This window comes from Megalops cyprinoides, chromosome 3 (assembly GCF_013368585.1).
Source record: "Megalops cyprinoides isolate fMegCyp1 chromosome 3, fMegCyp1.pri, whole genome shotgun sequence".
NCBI lineage: Eukaryota > Metazoa > Chordata > Actinopteri > Elopiformes > Megalopidae > Megalops > Megalops cyprinoides.
Genome location: NC_050585.1, coordinates 919869 through 946069, shown reverse-complemented (window position 1 = coordinate 946069; position 26201 = coordinate 919869). Strand labels below are relative to the sequence as shown.

Sequence of the window (26201 nt, the reverse complement as noted above, 5' to 3'; positions counted from 1 at the left end):
ATAATAAAACCAGTTTTATTAGAATGAAGGTATCACCAGAATTGTAGCATGACTGATATATTTTATGAACTTATGGCAATTCTGCCAAAGTGACATGCTCTGCAGTGAGTATTTCAGTTAGGATATAGTCATAACATTCAGGAGTTTTGTGAGCCATAGCATGCTCCATGGCTCTTAAATGCATACAACAATTCAAGACATGAATTCAAAGCAGTCCATTTATTTTAATTCTTTAACAAGGTTTATTTTGAACATCAATACTAGAATATTAAAGTGGTAATATGAAAAATGTATGAAATGACATGTTAACAATATTTGTGGTTTTAATCATCCAAGAAGTCACCTTAATAAATGTGCCCTGCGATGCAACATTAAATTTACTGAATCTTTCAGACTTTTTTCCACATAAAATCATGCAAGGCTGGTGTAAGCTGAGTCTCTGTTGTCTTCTCTGCCTAGATTTTGTAACCAGTTACTCCATTTTGCTGTAATTTTTTTTCTAATTTTTGTTGTAATGTTAGACACAAGGAATACAGCCTGGTACAGGAATGGCCTCTCTGTAAGTGAACTGGTACTTGATGGTCAGGCTTTATTTATTCCCAGAGTTTGATATGGGAAAGGGCACTACTATATCCAAATGAAGACAGTCCAGATATGTTCTAGCTTGATAAAAAGTAGACATCTCCTCCCATTTGTACCAGTGGCCGTTGTGCCAGAGACACTACAATGACGTTCCTTCCCATAGATAGAGTGCGGTGGATTATGGTGAGTATGCAATACCTGCTGCAGCGAGGTATAACAATCAGTAGCGAGGCTGAGTGTTGTCCTTTGGCTCTCCATTGATGGTAGAGAATACCCTGGCGTAGTTTAGTCTGGGGCCAACACAGCCAGCACTTCCTCACTGCAGGGCTTTCAAGAGCTACTTGCTCTCAAATTCCTTCCACGGGTGCAAGTTAGAAAGGACAGGATCCTTCTTTGCTGTCTTGCTAACCGTTGACAGTTTAGAGGTTTCAGCCAGGTCACATTTGGACCATTTTGATGACTGTCCTTTATGGTGCTGGCTGGCATTGTTAGTTTTGGGCCCTTGATGATGCATTTGATACATGAGCTCCTAAATGCAGACAAAATGAGATGTTAATGGTCAGCATAAAGTCCGTAAAGTAAATTACCCGAACATGTCTTAAAGCTAGATTTCATATCACTTGCTTCTAGTGTTACATCAAAGATCTAGGTGTAACCATTCATCCAGACCTCACATTCAAAATGTCTAAAACATCACCAGAGTTGCTTTTCATCACGTTTATAACATTCTGAACATTCTGAAAATTGCTGTGTGATTCAGAAAAATTTGTTGCTCTCATTACTTCTAGATTAGTTTATAATAATGCTTTGCTATCTGGATGTGTAAGTACCTCTCTGAAGGATCTCCAGTTGGTTCAAAATGCAGCTGCGCGTATTCTAACCAGGAAAGGAGATCTGAGCACATAACCCCAGCTTTAGCTTCTCTGTGCTCACTTTCAAATTAAATTGACTTTTGAATTCTTAATTGAAGATACTCCTTAAGGCCTTAATTGGGCTTGCCCTTCTGTATTTCAGAGATCTCATTTTTCCCATATAACCCTTCATGTATTCTTTGTTCACAAGGTGGTGGCTAGTTTGTTCTTCCTCTTAAATCTATCTTCTAATGTTTGGGATGCAGTCATCAAGTCTAGGCTTAAACCTTACCTTTTCAGTAAATCTGTAGGCTTGGAGGTTGAAGGGCTGACACTGTCTATAGAATCTCTGGTAGGCTGAGCAGTCAGTGCCATCCCTAGATTGTCACATGGTAACTGTATTCAGCAGGTCCAGCTGTGATCTCGTGGTGATATTCTCAGGTATGCCCTCATTACTGTCGGTCCTCTACTTCCCATCCCTTAGTTATGCTGCCATAGTCAGGGTTTTCCTTACTGTGCAAAGCAAATCTCCCTAACAATGGCTTCTCTCTTCTCTCTGTCTCCTGCTCTGGAGTACTACCACCTTCTGACCTACTGGCCACAAAGAACAATTTTGGAATATTTTTGCACTGTCTACTGTCAAAGAGATGATCCCCACTTGCAGCCTGCCTAAGGCCACCATGTTATCTCCTGTCCACCTCACTGGCCATAGAATTGAACTGTTGTGATAAATTGATGTCAGGGTTTTTCCCTGTTTTTTTTTCTTCAATTCCTGCTGGAAAATCCACAGTGCTATTTGTGAAGCACTTTGTGAATCTGAATTGTAAAAGTATGCTATAACAAATAAAATGTATTTGTTTATATTTTATTTGACAGAACTTCCTCCTTTGGCAGCTGACATTATGAAAGCTTTCAGCTTGAGCCTTCTGCTCATAACCTGTCACTCCCACTGCATTTATTCTTCCACCCACTTCATTAGACAGAACTGATGGGATATCTGGGAAAAGTTTCAATCAAGATGCCAGGGGAGACTATTTTTTGAAGGGAAATGTTCATACTTGAGAAGTTTCACACCATGATTGACATTCAATGTTCAATAGTTGTGGCAACTCTTCCTGAAGTATGACAGTTTCTGTTATACTCACAGGATCCAGTACAGTTGAGACTTGGCATGATTGACCTCCCCCATCAAAAGGTACTCACTTTATGATATTAAGGTTGTAAAGCAACTGTGCCATGATCATTCCATTTTAACACATTTCCAGAAATCTTTGCTCATGGCATAAATGGTAAGTTTATAATTTGTGGACCTGAATGACCACCTTCTCAGACATGAAGGTGCTCAGTCCTCCAACCCTGCAATAAGACATCTGTGATCTCATCACTAATTATGACAGAATAGTGGTTTTGATATTGTTTTAAAATTTCTAAAGACATCTGTCAAACTCTTTTTGCACTTTGAAAAAGTACATGAAAAGGAGGTGACACTTCACCCTCTGACCTAAATTACTTCAAAATGCACAACCTGATTTATATCCTGTGTTTACATCTACAGATCAAGGTTTAAATCTACTTTTTTGTGGCCACCATTTGTTGAGGCACAACATACACTTGAATGCAGAGTGTCATGTCGGGTGTATCTTAAAGTCAAGTGAAGCCATATGTGTGTGAGGCTGCCTGTGTGCTTTGTAGCCAATGTTCCAGTGCTTTTGATGCTAAGCATGTCTCTTTTGGGCATATTCTGTTCATAGCTGCAGTTGGCTCCACTGATGTGTCTCCATGATGTACAATTATTTGATCAATTGCTGGAAAAGGTCCTTTTTGGTGCAGGAAGTTAACTTCTTATTCATGTTGCCTCAGACCAAGAGATACCACCACTCCCTGACATACAGAACCATAACATTTAATTTGATCAAAGGGCAGGACATCCTCATGTTGAGCAGAAAAAATGGCATGCCATGACTTGTAGAAATAAGTCAGAAGTAATTAACATTCCATGTGCTGCACAGTTCTTTTGCTTGAGAACTGCTTGAGAAACTTGTCTGCGTCAAACTTCAATTATGAATTTTATAACTCATCTGACGCATGAAATGGAAAAAGGATCATGCATTTCTCAACCATACCTTAAATGCAAATTAAATAAAATCAAATACAATGCAAAATATTTACAAACCCCAAATCCATTATTTTCATACCTACAGTCAAAAAGCTCCATTAAATCCACTATGACACTTGGTATAAACCTGTTGCTTAATAATCAACACAACGGTTTTCCAATGAGAGTCTTGGTTCCCTTAACTAAGATCCATGGTTGTTGTGTAAGGAGGTATATCACTTGTAACTGTAAAAAACAAATTTTAAAAAGCTGCAAAGTCACCCAAGTGAAATAAAGTTAGAAAAGGTCTGAACAGACACAAGCAGTAAAAATAGCATCCATAACTACTTCATTTCAATGCAAAAAGGATGGCTCAAAGTACTTTTGTGAAATTAATCCTCACCCACTGTCATGCCAGTTAGAGGACAGATCAATAATTTTTGTAACATCTTTTATGTTCCATTTCCCAAGGTAAAGCAATTAAAATATCAATCACATACTGTTATCAATTAAGGCTTATTATGGAGGTACAGAAGGACATATCAGAACTGATTGAGGAATGATCAAAGCTTGGTGTTTTAAGCATACAAATCATAATCAAATACAGTTTTTACATCACCATTATTAGTTTACTAATTTAATACATTGTAGTTCATTATGCTTATGCTACCTGCATTGAACACATGTGATGACTTACTCCTAAATTAAAGGAATGATGCCCAAAATTGAATGATTAGTTTTGTTTTCTTATTGTGGAATTAAAAGAGAAATGTCAATGTTTTGAGCTTGGACCACAGAAATAATGCATATGGCTGCTTTTTTCATATTTAGGCTATTATCTGAAAAGCCTATTTTAAACACTCACACTATTAGTTGATGAGATTCATGATGCCTGTGTAGGGTTATGGGGAAGGGAGTGGCCCTGAACCCCAATGTGAACTTCTCTTTAGCATGAAATGACCACTGATTGCAATACATGGGTTTATGAATATGCAGAATACTTTTGTCCAGTGCTTCAAGCGTCAATGAAAAAACATGGGTTTGAGGATTAATGTCTGTGTTAACACTGATGGATGTCTGGTACCGCTGGACTTGTCAGTAAAACCTAGACCTACATGTGAACTTCCTGGAAAGTGCTCTGACTCAAGCCAATGAAACACTTGTACTAACAGTTCCCTCCCATCTGGGAGGAGATTCAGAAGCCTCCAGGCCCGTACCTCAAGGTTGAGGGACAGCTTCATCCACCAGGCTGTTAGGAAGTTGAACTCTCTTCCCTCCCTCAGCCATCTGCTCCAACACAGAACTGAACTTTGACCACCCCCCCCCCAACACTGAAGTCTGGACTATTCTCCACCCATTCCTACTCCAAACATTAATCACGTACAAACTCATACAGATCTGCGCAGTCACTTTACTTATATAACAGTCTACATCAGCTGCTACAATCTGTTGCACTACGAACCACTCTGCGCTTTCTTACACCATCCTTTGGAATTTATATTTATATTTTTATATTTTCATAACCTACTATGTACCTTGATGCCCTTGTTGTAAATATTTGTAGCTTGTTTCTGTCGCAGATGTCACACATTTTTATTTATGTCTGTGTTATTGAGCCATTTGTGTTTATTGCATATCTGTGAAAATTCTTGTTCTTGTCTCTCAGTGTCACTGTGTTACATCTAACTGTTATATTGTTACCGTGGGCCTGGGAGAAATGCAATTTCAATCCTCTGTATGACCTGTGCATATTGGAGAATTGACAATAAAGTTAACTTTGACTTTGATCATACATGTTGCTCCTCATACAAATTTGTATACCCTGAATAAATGAGTGTAGAAACATAACGAATGCAGATGCTTCCACACAGGTGTACCGCATGGTACAATTAAGCAATTAACATCCAATCATGGTCTGTTGCATGTATAAAAATGCTGAGTAGGCCCAGTTGCTCTCAATTTTGGATCAAGATGGCAAGAGGAAAAGATCTAAGTGACTTTGAAAGAGGGTTCATTGTTGGGACATGGATGGCAGGAGCTTCAGTCACAAAGACTGCTCAGCTGGCTATTGTTTCAATAGGAACAGCATCAAAACACCAAATGAAAGAATATCTTTTGGAAGAATGGTGTTTCATCCCTCCAGTAGAGTTCCAGAGATTTGTGTAATCTATGCCAAGGCTCATTGAAGCTGTTCTGGAAGCTCGTGGTGGCTGAACACCTTACTAAGACATTTTGGTTTTTCCTTTAATTTGTCACCCGTCTGTAGGTCTGTCATATAGGTCTTTGTTTCTCTTAACTCAGAATAAAGCCAATACCAATAATGTCAATCTTTAAATTAATATACTGTAACTGTAAAAGAAACTTGGCAAAACCAGTCTCAAATTTGAGGGGCACTTTACCCACTGGGCAATTAGTTAACTGGTAATGTTTTCCTGTTGGTATATGTTTAACAAGGATTACAGAATGATCTGATTTATTGTTGACTACTTTTGTCCATATAGTCCATATATCTCCTATGGCTCTTTCACTCTCACAGACACAAAAAGAAAAAACCACTCTCCTGGGCGAGTGTGTGTGACGTATATAGGTGAGACGTGTGTTTTTGTATCTGGAGGGAACAGGGAAAGAGCCTGGAGAGAGCAAAAGAAGTGAAGCGCCAAAGCGAGTTTATACGTGCTGAGTTCGGAAACGGTAATAGAAGATGGAGGCGGATGAATTGGTTCCGAAAAGAAACAGCACTGCATCCATTGTCTGGCAGTGGTTTGGCTATACCGACATTATATAAACATGGTAAAGTTATTTAATAACATTGAGAAAGTCGTGAATTTTGCATGTAAGTCTACGGGAGCCAAAGCCACTTTCTGCCACCAGCCTCCTGTGTGATGACACGGAAGTATTGGTCTATTGTGCGAGACTTCAGGAAACACCAAAAGCATATGGTTGTTGTTCTTTGTTTACCGTAGTGTGTGTTCGTGTGTTCATGCGTTATTTTATCATTCTCGAAACGAGTATCACGCAATAAATTTTTAAACATTGGATGACTTTAGGCCTACAACAATGATAGCATAAATATTTTTTTTTGACAAAGCTACAGAGCCACTGGAGAGGGGCTAAAGAGCCGCGGGTTGCCGAGCCCTGAACTAGGGGATGGAGACGGGGCATGGCAGGTTAACAAGGGGGATGTATTTTGGTCATTTTGCTAACAAGGGGGATAGCATAGTGTGTATATATATATATGTATATATATGTGTATATATATATATATATGTATATATATATACATATATATATATAAATATATATATATATATATATGTATGTATAATTGTATAATTGTATTACACCCTTACTTGTATGCGTGTGCCGATGCCATGTACTGATCAACTTCCACCTGAAAAATTAAAAATAAAGAATTAAAAAAAAAAAAACTGCACCACCTAGTCAGCTATCACCAGTATTTTGAAACTGGTTCAAACCATCACCAGTGCAGCAAATACCCATACTAATGTTTAAATACTGGTTTTAAAAGTTTTACAAATTCTTAATTGACTTACATATTTTTTGCCTGTGCAATTGTGCAAGAATAGATATTTGGTCATCAGTGCCAAACAAGCATCTTAATTCTAACTGCTTGGCCATTGCGAAAGATTAGAATAATCAGTTTTGTGAGCTGTTTTAAACATATCTAAGGTATTGTACTGAAACTGACGCACTGAATTTGATTCATCATGTGTAGTAGATCATTTCTTCAAAGATCCCTTGGATGATCTTTAATCTCATTTTTGCTCTTCCCATTGATGCTTCTAAGTGCTCGCTCTCCTCATCCATTTTTTGTACAGTAGTGGGCAATTCTTGGGGTTGTAAATGTAAATGTAAATGTAAATTGACCTTGGTACTGTACTTGAGGCCTAAATGAACAAAGTATGAAGCAAATGTAATCTTACAGCAAAATATAAATAGGTGATAAAAGGGTAGGTTATTAAACCGCAAATAGGGCACATTTCAGGTAGTTGGAAATATAGTCATGACATTTTGTCTGTTCTCATATATAAAAATAATTAACTAGAAACGTCTAATTAGTATAGTGAAGGTGATATTGTAATATTTTTATAGTATTATAAAATACTATAATTATAAATACTAAAATTATAAATTATTAAATATAGTTTAATATTTTGAGAAATGTGACATCAGAGAGAAAGAGGAAATTCTCCCTCAATTTTATGTGTGTGCTCAAACAAAGGGCCACAGAACAAGGACCTTCCCTTAACCAGCTCATTTTCTGAGGTGGTAAGATTGGTGACTGGTTGACATCTGACCCATGCTGGCCTTATCTTACAACCTAAATTAGACATTTCCAGGAGAGATTATGGAGATTAGAGAGATTTGTGGGTTTTTGTGAAGACCGATGTTCTTTCTCTTGGATCTACCAAGGGACTCAGCACTCATCACATGGTGAGTGTTTCCTTTATCTCCTGAACAAAAAGCTGGCATCTGATGACTGAAATACTGTCGTCAGAATTCAAATCTAGAAACCTCGCAGTGGAAAACTCTGAGGGAGACTGCCAATTTATGTTCAGCATTCTAGCTCCAGTGGGAAACTAAACCAGCGATCCCACCCCACCCAGTGCACAGAAAGAGCCAGGCCAGAGATCCTGCCCCACCCAGCACACAGACAGTGCCAGACCAGTGATCCGACCCCACCCAGCACACAGAGAGAGCCAGGCCAGTGATCCGACCCCACCCAGCACACAGAGAGAGCCAGGCCAGTGATCCCACCCCACCCAGCACACAGAGAGAGCCAGGTCAGTGACCTCACCCGATCCAGCATACAGAGTGATCCAGGCCAGTGATCCCACCCTACCCAGCACACAGAGAGAAGGCCAGGCCAGCGACCCCACCCCACCCAGCACACAGAGAGAGGGCCAGGCCAGTGACCTCACCCCATCCAGCAGACAGAGAGGGACAAGCAACACACAACTTCCTGCACGCAAGCCTGACAAGGCTGAGTTCAGTGAGGCAGTACAATGAGACAGATTCTCAATGTCTTTAATTCCTCCTCTTTATGTTTAACAATACCACACCTCCACATATATTATATTTTGTAAACATTGTGTTTGTAATAAACATCTTTGTGTATGAAATGTATTGTTTAATCACTGAGTAAGATGACTGTACAAATATAATGTCCTCCGCCTTCAGATGAATTACACTTCACTTCTCACAGTAGTAGATAACAGCCCCAGGACTTGTTCTGGGAGATAAAGGAGCCAATCATCTTCAGAAGTATACAGGGCATTCAGTTCTTAGAGGCATTTCAGGACAAGTGACCATTAGAAGCTGTGGCTTTGTCGTTTTGCTGGTGGGAGTGTAGGGGAGGTTTTGTAATGTAGCTGTCTTAGGGTCAAATATTTGTTCTGGATTAGTTTGTGAAGATTCTTAGTATAAGAACATTGGAAATTGCACCCTGAGGAACATCTTGCATGGGGAAAAGATGGTGGTTTGTGATTCACACCAGAGGCACAGCACACTCTCAATACACCATACATTGTGCCATAATCTGGATTTTCCTGAACATCCTGTAGCTGTAGTTGGAACAGTCTCATAGAGTCAATTCCTCTTCTCTGAATTCTGTGCTTATTTCCTCTTTTGTTGCCATACAAAACTGGCATATTGTGGTGCCTATCATCCGGGTTTGGGCCAGAGGGACTAAGGGCCTTCCTCCACACTTCGGTGCCTTCTGGAAATCAATAAGAGTTCTTACAGAGTCTGATGTAATTAAGGTTTTGTTTTATTGCATATGGTGATCAGTCATACAGCAAACCGGGTTGGTCCGCGGAGAATTCGCAAGCATATCCCCAAGCATGTATATTATTTTTAAACATAACACTTCTGAAATTTCCCATTATTTCCACTCCACACCTATATGATTTTTTAATAAAATAATTAAATAATACAGAGTTAATTTTATTTTTAAGCATATATGCCTGGAATATCACCATTATTTCCAGGCCCATGTTTAAATAATACAAAAGGTTAAATAACTCAGTTAGCCAGACAGCGGTGCTGCAGACTGTAAGAAGGCACACAGATATCTATGTGCCATAAGCTACAAGGTTAGGCCTTTAAACAAAGGGTTAATGTAAGAGCTAGGCCCCGTCTGGACATGGCCCAGGAGATGGACAAAGAAGAACTAAACCCTGCGAAGGGGAGCCGTTGGTTCAGCACTACTATGATGGGCAACTACGACAAATTGCAGTAAATCCACATCAAGTTCGCAAGCATTTGTCAGTAGATGTCAGCTAGGCCAATGCACGCAATCAGCTGTTATTTTCTAGCTGTATGACTCATAAAAGAAAATATAAAAATAAAATGGGATGCATATGTTAAAAGGGGGCAAAAACGTGCTGACATGCTGTAGGGGCATGTCAGAGGAAGAAGATACAATAAGCGTGACTGTAAAACAATAGAAGAAAGTGGCATGACTATGAAACCAGAGAAAAAGATACAATAAGCGTAGACCGTAAACCAATAGGAGAAGTGAAGGGAGAGAAGATACAATAAGCGTAGACCGTGAACCAATAGGAAAAGTGAAGGGAGAGAAGATACAATAAGCGTAGACCGTGAACCAATAGGAAAAGTGAAGGGAGAGAAGATACAATAAGCGTATGAACCAATAGGAGAGGATGGCATGACTATGGAACAACAACATAGCGTACAAAGGTTCTGGGGTGACGTCCAAGGAGGGGCAATGCTGAAGGCAGTGTTCCTTCCAGGCTGCATATTCTGATATCAACTGTCCTGAATAACTTTCAAATACTTATAACCTAGAATAACGCCTGGCCTTACCCAAACCCATAATCACACAGAATCACAGCATACTAATAACAGTACTCAATGCTTTTCCAATAGCGGCACTTTAATCAACACTATCATTAAATGCTTATTAATTGTAGCGCTTATGTAGTAAATCAACAATATCATGTAATGCTTATTAATTGTAGTACTTAATATAGTGCTTTAAGTAACAATATCAATGCCTTTCATTAATAACAGTGCTTTAGTGCATACTAGTGCTTTAGGCCGCACATTCTCCACCACAATATCCACTCTGAGCTGAAATTTATTTATGATCCAGGGACTGCATGTGCGGAAAGGTTGACCGTTAAAATTGCTGAAATTGTTCCCCAAAATGTATTGATCTCTCTGTTGCATATAAGAGTCACACACTTAGTCTCTAAAAAAAGAACATCTTCAATCAAGGGTTTGAAAATGTCATTATTTGTGATGTCCTCCTGGATGAAATGTTACTGACAGATATTCATAAGTTTTTAAGTGTACCCTTTGTCGGTCTAATTTTAAACATGTTGATGTTAATTTGTATTTTCCCTCTTTTAGACCCCAGTGGACTGACATTCTCAAAATTCCCTACATTGCCTTGATTGATCCCAGTTGGTGTAATCTTCAAAAGATGTAGTAATCCCCAGGTGTGTCTTCCTTAAACATTTCCCATACATCTTCGTTTTGAGCTGTTTACACTGGAAGAGCAGGCAGTGGAACATATTGAAAACTTGCAACAACAACGTTATCTATCCAATGGAATCTCCACTGCAGCAATTCCAGCATCCTGATGTGTTCCCTTTACCTTGCGGTATACGGACTTTTTGTGTTGAAGAAAAAAAAACTTCATCTGGAAGCCGCTAATTGTTGCCCAAAAAACTGCATTTTCGCTCACTTGGCTCCTCATTGCTCCCCTCAGCCGAGTTAAATTCGGCTTATTTTTAGCGTTGTTTTCACTGTATAAAATCTGTGACAGTGTACATGCATGTACACTTCACGTTGATCTGTTATCCCAGGATTCCTTTTGACGCCAGCTAAAACAGTTTTGCGGCGTACATACCATTCTCCCATGTCAGGCTGTGGACATGGTTATGGACAGGTATTATCCAAAATGCCGCACCGCTGCACCTAATTAACTGGCTATGTCATTGGCTAAAATGCTGAGATGAACCTGTGTGAGAGCCCAGCTTCCCTCCAGCACAGTAGAGGGCAGACGTATAATAGGTGAGCACTTGGCGTGTTGTAGCTGCACCTCAGTCCTCTTAAGTTAGATCGTCAGCCCAGCTTCAAGAAGAGGAAGAGCAGGAAGAGGTATGAATTACAGATGGTGTGTACACACATTACAAATGCTTGATGAGCCTCCAGTTTGCTTGAAGGTAAGACTTTCTACCTGCCTTGTTTTCTGTCCGAATGTTCGTTTGCTAACGTTATCTAACCAGCTTTATAAAACAGTTGGCACCGATCCGTTGTTTCTGTTGGCCAATTTGCGTTGCAGCCGTGGCAGTTTTCCCTGGTGTACCACGATTAAAGGGAATTCCGTACCTAACTTCAATGTTTTCGATTACCGATCGCTTCTATTAAATGGAATCCTTGTTGGGTGAAGTTAAAGCTAGCTACTTAGCTGGCTACACATACTACCTTATATCCCTACCCCTGCTTCTATTTACGATGTTCAAAACTAGCATGTTAGATAGATAAGCGAAATGAAGCCAGAGACATAACGTTAGTGAGGCAGAAAGCTTGTCGCAAAGTTACTGGCAATCGTCACCTGAAAGGAGGAAACAGTGGAGAAACATAATATGTGTGTTGCTCCCTATGCAAAACAGAGACCGCTACCAGGAAACTTATCTCAGTAGCTAACGTTAATTGCGCTGCGACTTGACATGTACAAATGAATGTTTACAAGGAGAAGTAAAGACGTGGCTATAGCAAGCCAGCTAGCTAGCTGGTGAGCACGATAGGTAGCTTTCTTCCTCCTCAGCTAGCTAGGCGTCATCTAGTATAGCTGACTGGCTGTATAGTTTAAACAAATTCTGAACCTAATATTTTAGCTAACAAGCAACAGACATAGTAAGTAGCCATATGCTACATGTAGGCGGTGGAAACCGGGTGCTGCTGATGTCCGTTCAAAAAAGGCCTGGGTGTGTAGGCTTAATGCAGTGAAGTTGCTTCGCCATCCTGTAAATGAACCCTATTTGTATACCAGTCTCTAACAGTGCAATACATTTGTACTGGTTGCTGCATATATATTACTAAGCATAGCAGCGCCTTGCTTGCAAATTTTGTTAGATAGTAGATTTTAAAATTGCAAAAGATGTTGGGATTAAATTCTTGAGTTTTTTTTTTTTCCACCCGTTTAGATCTTATGACGAATCTTATTTCTCATTGCCACATTGAGCAACATAATTTGCTGTAATGGAAGGGTTTAAGCATTTAATTTAATCCCATTTTGTATGTGGAAGGATTTGAATTTAAAGTCAAAGGATTCAAAGCAAATAATTTGTTGTATGGATGTCTAGTACACCACCACAAGAAATTTCAATTCTGACTGTAATGCCAGAACAGCTTTCATTAGTCCACAAAATGTGTCAACATGTAAACTAGAATAAACGGGGTGGTAGGGTGAGGAGGTAAGCGAAACTGCTCAGTTCACTTCATTGTCTCTGCAGGAACATTGTATCAGTTTCCTGCTTCTGTTTGTATAATGATGGTGGCAGTAATTTGTCATTGGTGCTAAGGGTAACATGCAAAATTATCTTGTAATGTTATAACATTGAGGAATGTTGTTGAACAGGTTGGATACAATAAAAGATCGTTTTTCCTTCCTTTCTCCAGATAACCACTCTTTGAAGAACTGAGTTGGGCATGTCAGGAGTATATTACTCCTTTTCATTGAAGAAGACCCAAAGCTACATTTTCACCTTCTATAAAAAGGCTGCTAGTAAGATCTGCTGTTCATCTTGAAGTTTATATGAATGGCAGATTGCTGCATAAAATCTGCAAATCCCTGTCTGACTCTTTCTTGTTTTTAAGGAATTTCATCTGGATTGATTAATCGGACAGCTACAGCTCAGTTGCTCATGTCCTGTATGGTTCTATAAACAATTGTCCAATATCACCAGCTGAGATGCTGTGCTCCACTTCGTTCCACTTCTGCTGAGATTCTTAAAACAATCTTGCAATGGGGTTGTGCACAGCTGTGTTTAAGTTCTTCAGAAGGGGCAAATACTTGCTGCTCTTACTGTTGTCTATATCAGTTTTGGCTTGGGTTGCCACCTTTGGCACTGACACTGTGTGGGAGGCACCGAAGTCTTCAGAGAATCTGTCAAAACCACATGTTCAGTATATTATCCACAAAGGAGAAAAGGACTCAAAGGAAGCTGTATCCTATGGAATCTCCGCTCTTCTCCCTTCCTCTTCACCTAATCGACAACACTGTCCCCAGCCATCCCCATTACTTCGTAAGTACTTCTGAGGCTTGATTTAGCTGATATGTGTATTTCCAAATTCAGCATCCTAGACAAAATTTTATAATTACATCTGTTTGTATAATTATATACATCTGATTTTTACATTTACTATATTAAAGAGTCATGTTGAATATAGTATGGACCCATGTCCTCATTGACAAGGAAGGTAAACCCATATGCCAGTACTACTCATTTCTAACAAACGGAATACAGCAGGTCTGAGTTAACTCTGCAGTGTCAATTCAGACAATACATACAAGGTCCCATAGTGTTGTGTGAGCTCCCCAATCCTTTTTACATTACACACAAATGATTGTCACTAGTCTTTGAAACAAGTGTGTGATTAAATTTTCAGATGATACTGCTATTCTGAGTTTGCTCAATGATAGTTCAGATATGTTGTGCAGTTTGTGCAGTGGAACACTGAGCACCATATTCTGTTACACATGAGAAAAACCCAGGAAGACTATTTTGAACCCAACATCTTTTGGTGACCAAAATATATAATACATGGTGAGGTCACAGAGCAAGTAAGCTCATATGGATAGTAGGCATTTCACGATACCAGAAATTTAGTAGTCGATACCAACACCAGTGAAATTCCATGATTCTCGATACCCAATTCGATACCACGGTAAAAAAACAAAAACAAAAGAATAAATTCCATGTACTTCAACATACACACCTTTTATTAAAAAACATTTGAACATTACAAAAAACAACAGTGGCATGTAGCCTTCAAGTAATAAATAAAAAGAAATAACTATTAACATTACAAAAAAGAACAGTGGCCTATAGCCTTCAAGTGCTTAAAACAAACAATGCATTATTTAGCAGATGCGCTTACCCAGAGCAGCTTATATACGTTACAGTTCTTTACAATGTTATCCGTTTATATATCTGGATATTTACTGAGGCAACTGTGGGTTAAGTACCTTGCCCAGGGGTACAGCAGCGTCTCAGCGGGGATCGAACTGGCAACCTTTTGGTTACGAGTCCTGCTCCTTAGCTATTATGCTATACTGTCGCCCAATGTGTAATACTGTGCTTAATTACAAACAATCAACTTTTTATGACGGCATAGCATTTCAATTGCAGTAGCTGGCCAAGACATGAAAAAATATGGAAATAATAAATAGGCCTATATATAATATAATATAATATGTGTCTCTGAAAAGCTTCTGATATGGTTGGCTGTGTATGTGTTTTTTGACTTTGCTCCTGCCTCTCCTGGTCGACATCCTCCTCTGGCTGATACTTTGAAAGGAAAATTATGAGATTTCAGTTATCAGGTATAGCTCAAAGGCTGCACACACAATGTGCTAACACACACACGCACACGCACACGCACACACACGTCTATATACTCAGAGTGCAAAGCAGTAGTTTAAATTTACTGACATGGTGACAGATCATTAGTTCAGAAATATTTATTTAACACACTAACGTTATATTTTGATGACAGATGACACAGACTGAACGGTAAGGATGGTAGCCTACTACTAGCTATGGTTACATTACGTTAGCCTAAACATGGTAGCCTTTAGCGTTTAGCCATTGCAAACGTCGTATGGAACATAGTTGGCTACACAGCAATATGCCATCTGTCTCAAGCAAAAATAATGGTAACGTGTATTTCAGGATAAGGATAACAAGGATAACAGTTTGGATACGTTGTTAATGTAATGCTAACATGAATTGAAACTCGCTCACCTTGAATTCTTTGAATAAGTCTGGATGTCTGTCTTTGAAGTGTTTCCTCCTTTCGTCTGAAAAGTTCGATGGCACCTTTTGCATACTGGTTTTTGCGAATTTATCATTAATCCCTGATGACCCCCCTCAAAGGCAAAGTAGGCTACTAGAAAAACGAGTACCGTCACGTTTTCAGAATTTTGGCATTGACTTGGTACCGAAGTATCGGGATAGGGATCTAGATTATTAGTGGCTTAGGCTGGCAGGCTTGTGCAGAGAATGTATGTGTACTCGTTTATCAAAGCCTGTAATTTTTTTGTAGATTTAGAGCAGAGTTGATAAGAAAATTATACTCCTTTTCTGTAGCGCTACCATTGAGACTGTCTTGCATCATGGTATCTCAATCTGGTTTGACAGCCTGAATGTGAAACTCAAAGCACAGATCCAGTTAATGATCAGAACAGCAGGAAAAAACGTTGTTTGTCGTCTATATCTTCCACTCAGGAAATATGTGAGGAGTTTGTCCATAGACTGGCACTGAAAATAATATCTGACCCCTCTCTTGTCCTCAACTCAGCATACCAGGTTCTGCAAGCAGGGAGATGCTACAGGCTACCTAACTGCAGATTTAATAAATAAAAAAAAATTGTTTGTTCCCTTGTCAGTCAAACTGATAATAAGCAATCATCAAGGGATTGTTTCATTGAATGCACTGTGTGCAGTGAGCGTACATGTCTGGCTGTGTGTGTGTGTGTGTGCATGTGCATAGTGTGGTAATAAATCACTGCCTTTTGTGTATCTCTCTCTCAATCTCTCAATCCACCTCTCTATTTCCTGATGATCCCAAAAAGGGCCTAATTCTTGTGCTGTGTAAGTCTGAGGTATGTCCTGCTGCTCCTGTAACTTGGTGGATGGCATACCTGTTGTCCCAATAGTCCAAAACTAGACTATTGTCCAAAAAGTTTTTTGTTTAAAACAGTCACAGAAATGTGCCAAAATTCTTCATACATAATACATATCTTTTGTTATAAATAAATACAATAGCAAGAATTAAATGAGACAGGTTACGTAGTAAAATAGGGAAGTGTAAAAGGATAAGATGAAGAAAACAAGGACAAAAATGTATAAAAACCAAGGAGTAAAACGGAACCCTTCTTAAACTCACAGGGCCCTAAACATGTACACATTCATACACACAAATAAAAACAGGGGGAACAAGTGTCATCTTCACAATGGGCTTAGTAGGTACACTTAATCTAAATAAGTATGGCTTTAGAATGTGAATTGCAACAAAGCCACAATCGTGTAATAATGCTAATGTCAATATAAAATGTTGGAAATCTGACGAAAACAGGAAACTTGCAGTCAGTCAAGTTTCCATTGTTTACTTAAGCCTGGCGGAAGACTTTATTTTGATTTGCAGGAAATTCATTTGACCCATCCTTTGTCCTTTATGTTGAGTAAATGAATTTAAACACAAAATTAAAAACTGTCATGAAGTCATTTATTTCAGTGGCAACAATTCATGTGTTTTCTTATTTTAGTTGTGACATTTTCCTTCAATAAATATTGAAATCTACAAGTTATTTTTATTTATAGGTGGTGCCATAAAGCTCTCCTTCAATCCCTCCCTAACACTGAAAGAGGTGGAAAGAGAGAACAATGAGGTGGTGGAGGGTCAGCATCACCCCATGGATTGTGTAGCCCAGCAGAGTGTGGCTGTCCTCATTCCCCACCGTAATAGGGAAAAACACCTTCTCTACCTCCTGCACCACTTGCATCCTTTCCTGCAGAGACAGCAATTACGTTACGCCATCTACATCATTCATCAGGTACTATTTTCTTGCAATATTGCATGAATTTACATTTGTATTTTTTACATACATCAGGCAGTCTTTTCCAGAGTGATGTACAAGGTGTGAGTGATTTGCATGTCTAGTTGTATTAAAATCTACTGCACTTTAAATAAATGCTTTCACTCTGACTGCTTTCTATATTATTACCATACTCTTAAAACACCAAAAACATTATCTGTCTGGCTAAATAAACTGTAGTCTTTAAAAGATGAAAGTGTGCTTGTCCTCATACAGCCTGTCAATCTTAATGTGACATTATTTCACAAGTAAGGGTGCTCTGAATTATCTTGAAGTGGATTGATGGAGATGGAAAAGCATTGTGCTTTCAACATAGCTAATTAAATTTTGTGGTCTATATAATACGAAAAAGTTGTTTATTATGTATGGCATTATTTACAGTTGGTGTCACATTTATTAACAGTTGAAGGCTAAATGAAGAATTAAAAACTAGGTAATTGCCAGCTACTTTTTAATTTGCAGCTAGTGCAATTACATCACAATGATAGGTGATATATTTCCATAAGCTCTTCTGGTTATACCTCTTACTCAGTGTAAGTGTAAGACAGTGAGTTGGAAGATGTTTTTTGCCTTGGTTAGCAAGTGCTATTTAAATTAGATGTTAGTGTATACTCCCCCCCTCTCAGCTTCATGGAACCATTCAAGGTGCATGCAGTTTGGATGGTGTGACCTTCATGCACAAGGGAGTCCACCAAGGAAGGCCAATAGTCACATTACTGTCCCATATTTCTGTTGTCTGTTAATTTATGTAACTATGTGCATCTAATCCTATCCATTAAATGTTTAGGTTTTATTGCAGAGTACATGTTGGTATTGTGTTGGAATGGTATGCTCCTGTCGGGTATATTGTGGTGCGCTTGCAGTTTGGGCCAGGTGTGTATTTGTGGTCATGGCCTTGTGTTTTTGATGCTGGCTGTTCATGTGTGGATGGCGGTTTCCTTGTTTGTGTAATGTTTTGTATTGCTTTGTTGGATGCCCTTTGTGATTGAGTTTGGGAGTAAGTCTGGATAAGCATCTGCTTGATGTCAAAAAAGTAAGTGTTACGTTAAAAGTAGTCACATCTGGAATGTTGCTCCAAAAACGTAAATATAAGATGTGATTTGAATACTAAAATAAATAATTTCTACTTTCTGAAGAAGTTTACTGTTGACACTGCTCCATGACCCTTGTTCTAGAGGCCATTTTCAAGGGTGAAAGCGAACAGCTGTGATGTTTTATAAATCTTCCTTCAAATCTAGAATTTGTCTAATTGTAATTCTGAGGCACTGTTTGATGTTTTTAGAGCTATAGCTAGCTTTTACCAGCATATTGCTACACGACAAGTATAACCTCCTTAGCTAGCTTCTCTCCACCTGAATGTTACTTGTTTATGTTTATGCTAGCTAACTCATTTATGTAGCTGGCAATATCCTTACCAGCTGTTGTCGGCTCTTAGTCAGCTACCACTGTTATATGAGGTTTCTTTAGAAATCACACATTTGGAATGAAATCTGTTGATGGAATTTAACTCTAGATACTTACCTAAAATCAAGTTTATATAAATTACTTCACTTGCCATACATACCTCATACCTTATATTCCAGGTGCTCTGTAATCAAATGTTGCTTTAGCTTGGCTGGCTTCATGGCTTCGTTCACTACCACCTGAAGACACATGACGCATTTTGGTCTCCTGTTACTATTCTCAATAAAACCAAACTCGATATAACTGTCATCATATTTTCTCAATTTAGCTAGTTTGGGCTTAGCACCACTTGACAATGTGGACTGACTCAAATATTTCTCCATGCTCGCCAGCTAGCTAGCTGGTTAATAAGCCAAGCTAAGCAGCAGCAGGAGTTATGCCCTGAGTGAAGTGAGTGATTCATTTTCATCACAATTTATATTTTTCTTACCCTCTATTTATTGCGTTGCTGCCTGCTCTGTCTTATTCTATTCTATTTTTATTTTTATTTTATTTTATTTTGTATCTTCATTGCCGCATTGTTTTGATATTCATACTTTTGATATTTTGATATTTTGATACCCATACTCTGTAAGTGAGCAACTCCGGCACAGCAATTTCCTTCAAGATCAATAAAGTTTTATCTTATCAATTCTGACATCTTGCCACCTTGTTCAGTTAGCTTGTTTTGTGTTTGTTAACAAAAGTGGAAGTGCTAGTACTAAAATCTGCTGTGAATGAAATGAATGAATGAAATGAAATAGACTGTCCATAGTGATGAATGAAATGAAATAGACTGTCCATAGTCTTAACAAGGTAAAAAGGCATTTTCACTCACTATATTTAACTTTTAGCAATTTGATTCAAAGTGATTCAATCACTTAAAACAGTTATGGGCAACATAAAAAGCCCAATTGAATTCACTAACTTTTTAGTAGTTTTTTAAATAAAACCTACAAATGTTTAGGAAAATTTGAGGAATAATTATCCCTAATTAAATAGGTTAGTATACAGCAATTCATCTTTGATGTCAAAACATTGAGCTTTACATTGAAGCTGCAAACCTGAGACCCGTTACTAGTAGGGCTGGGTATTGGCACAGATTCCCCGTTTCGATTTGATTACGATTCACAAGCTAACGATTCGATTCAATATGATTCGATTCGATAGGAATGAGATATGAAATACTATAGCAGATTTCCATATTTGGAGAGATGTTTAAAAAGCTGTAAAGGGAACACAACTTTACAAATACAGAGTCAATGGAAGCAAATTGTGAAAACCACTAAAGAAAAGGCCAAAGGCTTGTATACCTGTATCATTGCCTACTTATTAATGATACAAAGTAGCAATGTGTTTGCATTAGTTAGCTCAGGGAAAACTGGTTTGTAAGGTAGCTACAATGACTGACAAAATGCAGCTGACTGCCAGTAGTAGAAACTTTGCAATTGTGAACGTTTTCTTGCTAGCCTAATATGAAAAACTACTTAGCTAGCTACCTAGCAAACGAACATGAACAACTATGTTTCTCTTGAATTGCGCTAAATTACATTGCATTTGTGAGCAAGTGTTGCCGTTCAGTTTAGCTAACTAGTTAGGTAGTGGTTGTGCATTGTATTAAAGTTAAAGCTAAAAAGCTGTGACTGCAGTGGACATATATATGAATATGTATACCAGGCTTCTCCACGATTTTGGACACCCTTCTCCACGCATCATTATTTAAATTTATATCTCTGTATATATCAAGAGACAAATTGTACATATTGGGGAAACCCAACACTGCCACGATAAGCTTCTCCTCCATGTTTGACTGGAACCAAAATGTTGCATCATTTGTTTAAGCAACGTGTCACACTGTCTTCACTCCCATTGGTAGTTGCCGTGTCGCATGGCTCAGTATTTGCATAAAATAGACCTCTAGTCTATTTTAGCCCCACCTAGCTGGCTTTGCAACAGCCGCTTGTCTCTTGTCACTGTAAATTGCCAACTGTCATTGAAAATGAATGGCAGCCGGACGCTTTTTCTCTCTCCTGTGTCGTCCGTGTGACCGTAGGGTTAGCCATGGTGAACACTGAGAGGTCGCATCACAGTAAAAAAAAAATGATGTAACAGGTTTTCCTCTATGCAATTGCAGGTCATTAAGCGTTAAAAGTTAAACGAGAGAGCAACATCTAATGGGGGGGACTAGTAATTGCCTTTAATATGACAGTTGGGCTATGTCAGAGCCCGTCTATTTAATTCTCTGGCCGTTTAACCATTGCGGAAATGAACCTAGAAAACTGGGGAAAAAAAAAACATTAGCCTAAAAGATCGATATCAATATCAAATCGGACGAATTTAAATAAAAAAACAAAAAATGATTAATCGAAAAAACTATATTTTTTCACAACTCTATTTACTAGCTTGTTAACTTAGAACCTCAAAGTTAGGTTTAGTGGCCTTAAACCTAGTCAGACTTTATTTTTGTGCAACAGGTTAACTCTAGTCTAACCATAGTCTTACGACAGTAACTAGCCTTACAGGCAAGCTGTATGATCAGATTGTTTATGCTGGTCTTTGTAATTACTGCTGCATCAATGTGATTTTGACCATGAATATCATGTAAGTGTTAGTCGCATTTTGATGAAACTGTCTTTGGGAAGCCATTTTGTCCACTTTGAAAATTTCAAAATCCAGTTTGAGGGGTTGACAAGAAATAGGATTTTGAAGCTCAGATCTGCTGTGCCTTGAATTGGTAGTTCCTCCTATACTCTAGCAATGTAGGAATGGTCAGTACTCCTATAGCTTCACAATTTTTTCTGCATGTAAGTGACACATGTGGCCCTTTTATGATTTATTTAGAATAAATATGTTTGAAATTTGTGGGTGTTGATGGTGTTTGTTTTTTTGTTTTTTTTAAGGCTGGTGATATAACGTTCAACCGAGCAAAGCTGCTAAATGTGGGATATCTGGAGGCTCTGAAGGACCACAACTGGGACTGCTTTATTTTTCATGATGTTGATCTGGTTCCAGAGAATGACAACAACCTCTATATGTGTGACCAACAGCCTAAGCACCTTGTGGTGGGCAGGAATGCTACTGGATACAAGTGAGCGCTTGAATGTCTAAGGTTTTGTGCTTGTGATTTAACTTTGTTGCAATGTATTTCAGATGTCTTGACAAATAATCAGTTCATTATTAAGCACTATTAATATGTCTTCCTAACTTTCTACACTTGATGGATCTCAAAAACAGAACATTTTGTAAATATCCTAAGTTTAAGGTAGCAATAACAATATCACATCTCTGTGACAGAACAAAATTTATCCTCATTTAAAAATTTTACTTAAACTTAAACTTAATTTAAATTTAAAATTTACTTCTGTAATGCTGGTGCTGTAATGCTAATTTTTTTATATGGTGTGACTTCTACACTTAACATGAAATATACACTATATGGACAAAAGTATTCAGACGCCTGACCATTACACCAACAGGGACTGTAATGACATTGTATTCAAATACATATACTTTAATATGGAGTTTTTGCAGCTATAACAGCTTCCACTCTTCTTGGAAGGCTTTTCACAAGATTTTGGAGTGTTTCTGTGGGAATTTGTGTCCATTCATTCTGTGGAGCATTTATGAGGTCAGGCACTGATGTTGGACGAGAAGGCCTGGCTCGCAATCTCCGTTCATCTCAGTTCATCCCAAAGGTGCTGGATGGGGTTGAGGTCAGGGCTCTGTGCGGGCCAGTCAAGTTCTTCCACACCCAACTCATCAATCCATGTCTTTATAGTCCTTGCTTTGTGCACTGGGGCACAGTCATGTTGGAATAGAAAAGGGCCTTCCCCAAACTGTTGCCACAAAGTTGGAAGCATAGCATTGCCCAAAATGTCTTGGTATGCTGAAGCATTAAGATTGCCCTTCACTGGAGATAAGGGGCTAGCCCAAACCCTGAAAAACAGCTTTTGTCAATATAGTGTATCATTAGCTCGGTGTCATTGGCTAAGTATCATTACAAAATTTACAAGACAAGGAAAAATAACACAAAAATCTTACTGTGCAATTTAACATATACAGTTACATCGGTTTGCTCTGATGTAATCATCATGGACCAGCTTTGTGCACAGCTGACACTGACATGGGGCCCAAATGTGGGTATGTTGGCAGGGTCTCCTCATGTGTCCACTTCAGCCCTCTGAAACAGCCAGTAAGACCACTGGGGTGCACCCATCCTTTCAATTAGTGCTTACTCTGCTTTGCTGCATTGCAGTACTGTACCTCTGACATTTATAAGAAATGTCAGTAAGATAACAGTAAGACATTTCATAAATGGCATCATTTACCTTTTAACTTTATGTCTACCTTTTTTGTCTTTGTTCTGTGTTTTTGCAGTTAATGCTCTTTTTCTTGGTGCATTTCCCCTTTTTTATCCAAATTTAGAAATACCAATTGCATGCTAGACTTTGCATTGTGCAAGTTCAGTAGGCAGTAAATGCAATCCTCTAGTACATTCATAGGCTAGCAGCAACTATTTTTCACACAACCCATGTCACCCAGCTCACTACAGTAAAGTAAGCACTATCTGGAGGATGGGCATTGGTTTACTGATGACATCCAAGTAACTTTCAGGCGTTTGAAGAGCCAGAAGGTGCCTAAAAGCAGTGAGACAAAGAAAAACCTGCCAATAGACTCACCCCTATCTATGGTGGAAGGAAGACAATTTGTTCCACCACTGTTGCCTCCCAGTCATTAACAGCTAATTAAACATCAGGGGTCGAACCTGAGCCATAGAATTCAGCTTGTGTTCAAGAGTGATGTTTTAACCATTGAGCTACTCAGGAACCTGAAGTTTTAGCCTTTATAATTATAATGATGCATGCTGAGTAGATCCTACAAAACAGTATATTTTCAAAGATTAACTTGTATTATATAGCACAATATCTGTTAGTTTTCTATGGCCTTTTATATTTTATTATACATAATAAATTATCACTTAGTTAATCTAGCAAGAATGATTTCAACAGTCACATTGGGCGAAGTAGAATTTATTTATACAGGTGAGATGTCAGTATTCATAGTCCTGTTCAAAACCTTGCTCATCTTTCTTTTTTGTGGAAATTAAACTGTTTGGGGATATTGCAGTAGTGTGTGAACTTCAGTTCTTTATATGCAGGGATATGATTTTTCCAGATTAATCCGGAATTCCGGATTTTCTGACCTGAAAATTTGACCCACATGAATCATGCAGATCCGTAAAAAAAAACTTGGGTGGGGGTTGGGGGCGCTCTGTATATTTTCCTGCCTTTGTCCTTTGCCAGTCACATGCCTGTATATGGTTAGCTTTGCGTCCTTTTATCACCTCATGTTTTATTCAAAGTGTAGATGTTTATCACATAGCACTAACATTAAAGGCCTTTGCACATGAAGTCCGTATTTTTCGTCTGAAATTGTTGCACGTTTAAAAATAAATACGACTCACGTTTAACCAACTCCGAAACTTTCGTCCATCGTTTAAGTTTTAGGAACAGGTTCGATTTTCTGGGTTTTTTTGCATCCATCAAAAGCCTTTGGAGAATTGTTTGACCGCTCAGAGGAATCTCAAGAGGGTGTAAACACTGTGCGTGCATGAGCTAGGTAATGAGGCAGCTCAGCTATTACGCACGACTAGATCTGGGATCTCCGGCACAGCCTCAAATCACAAATACTATCAGGTTTGGCAGAAAAGTATGATAAACAGACTGGTCACAGGACAACTGTTGACCATGATATTGTATGTTGCAGTGTTTTGAGGCTGTGCCCTGAATATCTGTGGATCCAGTCGAAAGGCTGATCACCTAGCACGCACTTTTCCGACTTCATAATTTGGATTGCCTATTAAACTCATGAAGTGTGTGTATGTGTGTATGTGTGTCCCTACTTTAGACATATTGCGAGCCACTGTTCAGGATCAGTTGGATCGCGGAAATCGGTGGTCTTCTTTTTAATGTGTGGTTCCAGTATTGCTAGCAGCGTATCAAACTGGACCACTGACATCCTGAAATAGACCTGGAAATGATCGGGATAAAACTGCAGCTGCTTTATCAGCAGGTGACACTCTCCTTCCTCTTGACACATTGTCAGGATTGGATGGACCCAGTATTTTCTTTTTCTTTTTCTACTTTTGAGAAGTGAAAGGACCACAAAATCAGCCTCACTGCTTGACTACTCCATTTTGTCTCATACTGCGAATTTTCACAACGAATAGAATAATAAAACGCATTGGACTCGGTATGCAAGCTTTCTGTGCGTAATGATTTTTATCAGTTGACAATTAAAAAAAATGCATCCGAAAAATCTGGACTTGGTGTGCAAAGACCTTAAAAATGTTCTTTGAACCTTACCCCTGGCAATACATTTTTGTAGGTGTGGGCCAAGGCCCCTTAGTGATCGAACTCTGCAGGTTTGCTTGATAGGATTCATCAAAATGTGTGAGCAAAAATGCCATTGTCCATTAGTTTTCTTTCTGTGTTTACTCTTCTAGGTTGCGGTATAAAGGCTACTTTGGAGGGGTAACAGCCATGACGAAGGAGCAGTTTTCCAAAGTTAATGGATTTTCAAACACATACTGGGGATGGGGCGGGGAAGATGATGACCTTCGAATCCGGTAAGAACGCATGTGCAGTGCGATGACGTAGTTAAAATGGTGGTGTGGTTATGTATTTGACTACATGCAAAACATGACCTGTTTAATACTGATCCAAGTGTCTGGATCAGTACTGGAGGGATGTGACATCATTCTTCCATGAGAAATCCCATCATTTGGTATTTTGTTGATGGTGGTGGAAAACAGTCTCAGGCACCAGTCCAGAATCTCCCATAATTGTTCAGTTGGATTGAGATCTGGTGACTGACATGACCATGGCATGTGGTTTACATAGTTTTCGTGCTCATCAACCCATTCAGTAACTACTCGTTCCCTGTGGATAGCAGCATTGTCATCCTTGAAGAGATCACTCCCATCAGGATAGAAATGCTTTGTTAAAGCATGAAGGTGATCATTCAGAATGCCTTGTATTTATTAGCATAATCCTTGCTCTATAAGGGGTTGAGTGGATCTAAACCATGCCAGGGGAATGCACCCACACCACAGCAGAGCTCCCAGAACCTTTCACTGTGGGAAGCAAGCACTCAAACCTGTAGGTTTCTTTTGGCTTGCACCCCACAACCACATGTCCACTGAGAACAAGGAAAAGGAAAGAAGACCACTGCCTGTATTCTTTGCACCACCTTACTCCCAAAGGTGCATTTTTACTTATGATAAGGGGTTTATGCACTGTAACCATAGTTTCCCTTTGAATTTCTCCATTGGCTGTTCTTGATGAAACTATCC

The 26201-nt window shown here is 38.9% G+C and overlaps 1 protein-coding gene across 2 annotated transcripts in view; it reads left to right on the top strand.

Annotated features, from left to right (window-relative positions):
* Positions 1–11646: 11646 nt before the first annotated feature.
* b4galt4 (UDP-Gal:betaGlcNAc beta 1,4- galactosyltransferase, polypeptide 4) overlaps positions 11647–26201 on the top strand; it is a 40784-nt gene continuing 26229 nt past the window's right edge. The window contains exons 1-6 of one of the 2 annotated variants that reach the window (XM_036524367.1): positions 11647–11744; positions 13204–13309; positions 13402–13829; positions 17130–17362; positions 21748–21935; positions 25353–25475. In XM_036524367.1, the coding sequence (XP_036380260.1) occupies positions 13550–13829; positions 17130–17362; positions 21748–21935; positions 25353–25475 (824 nt within the window). In that variant the 5' untranslated portion in view covers positions 11647–11744; positions 13204–13309; positions 13402–13549. Of the gene's footprint in view, positions 11745–13203; positions 13830–17129; positions 17363–21747; positions 21936–25352; positions 25476–26201 lie in introns of both variants that reach the window. The other variant, XM_036524366.1, reaches the window with a different exon arrangement.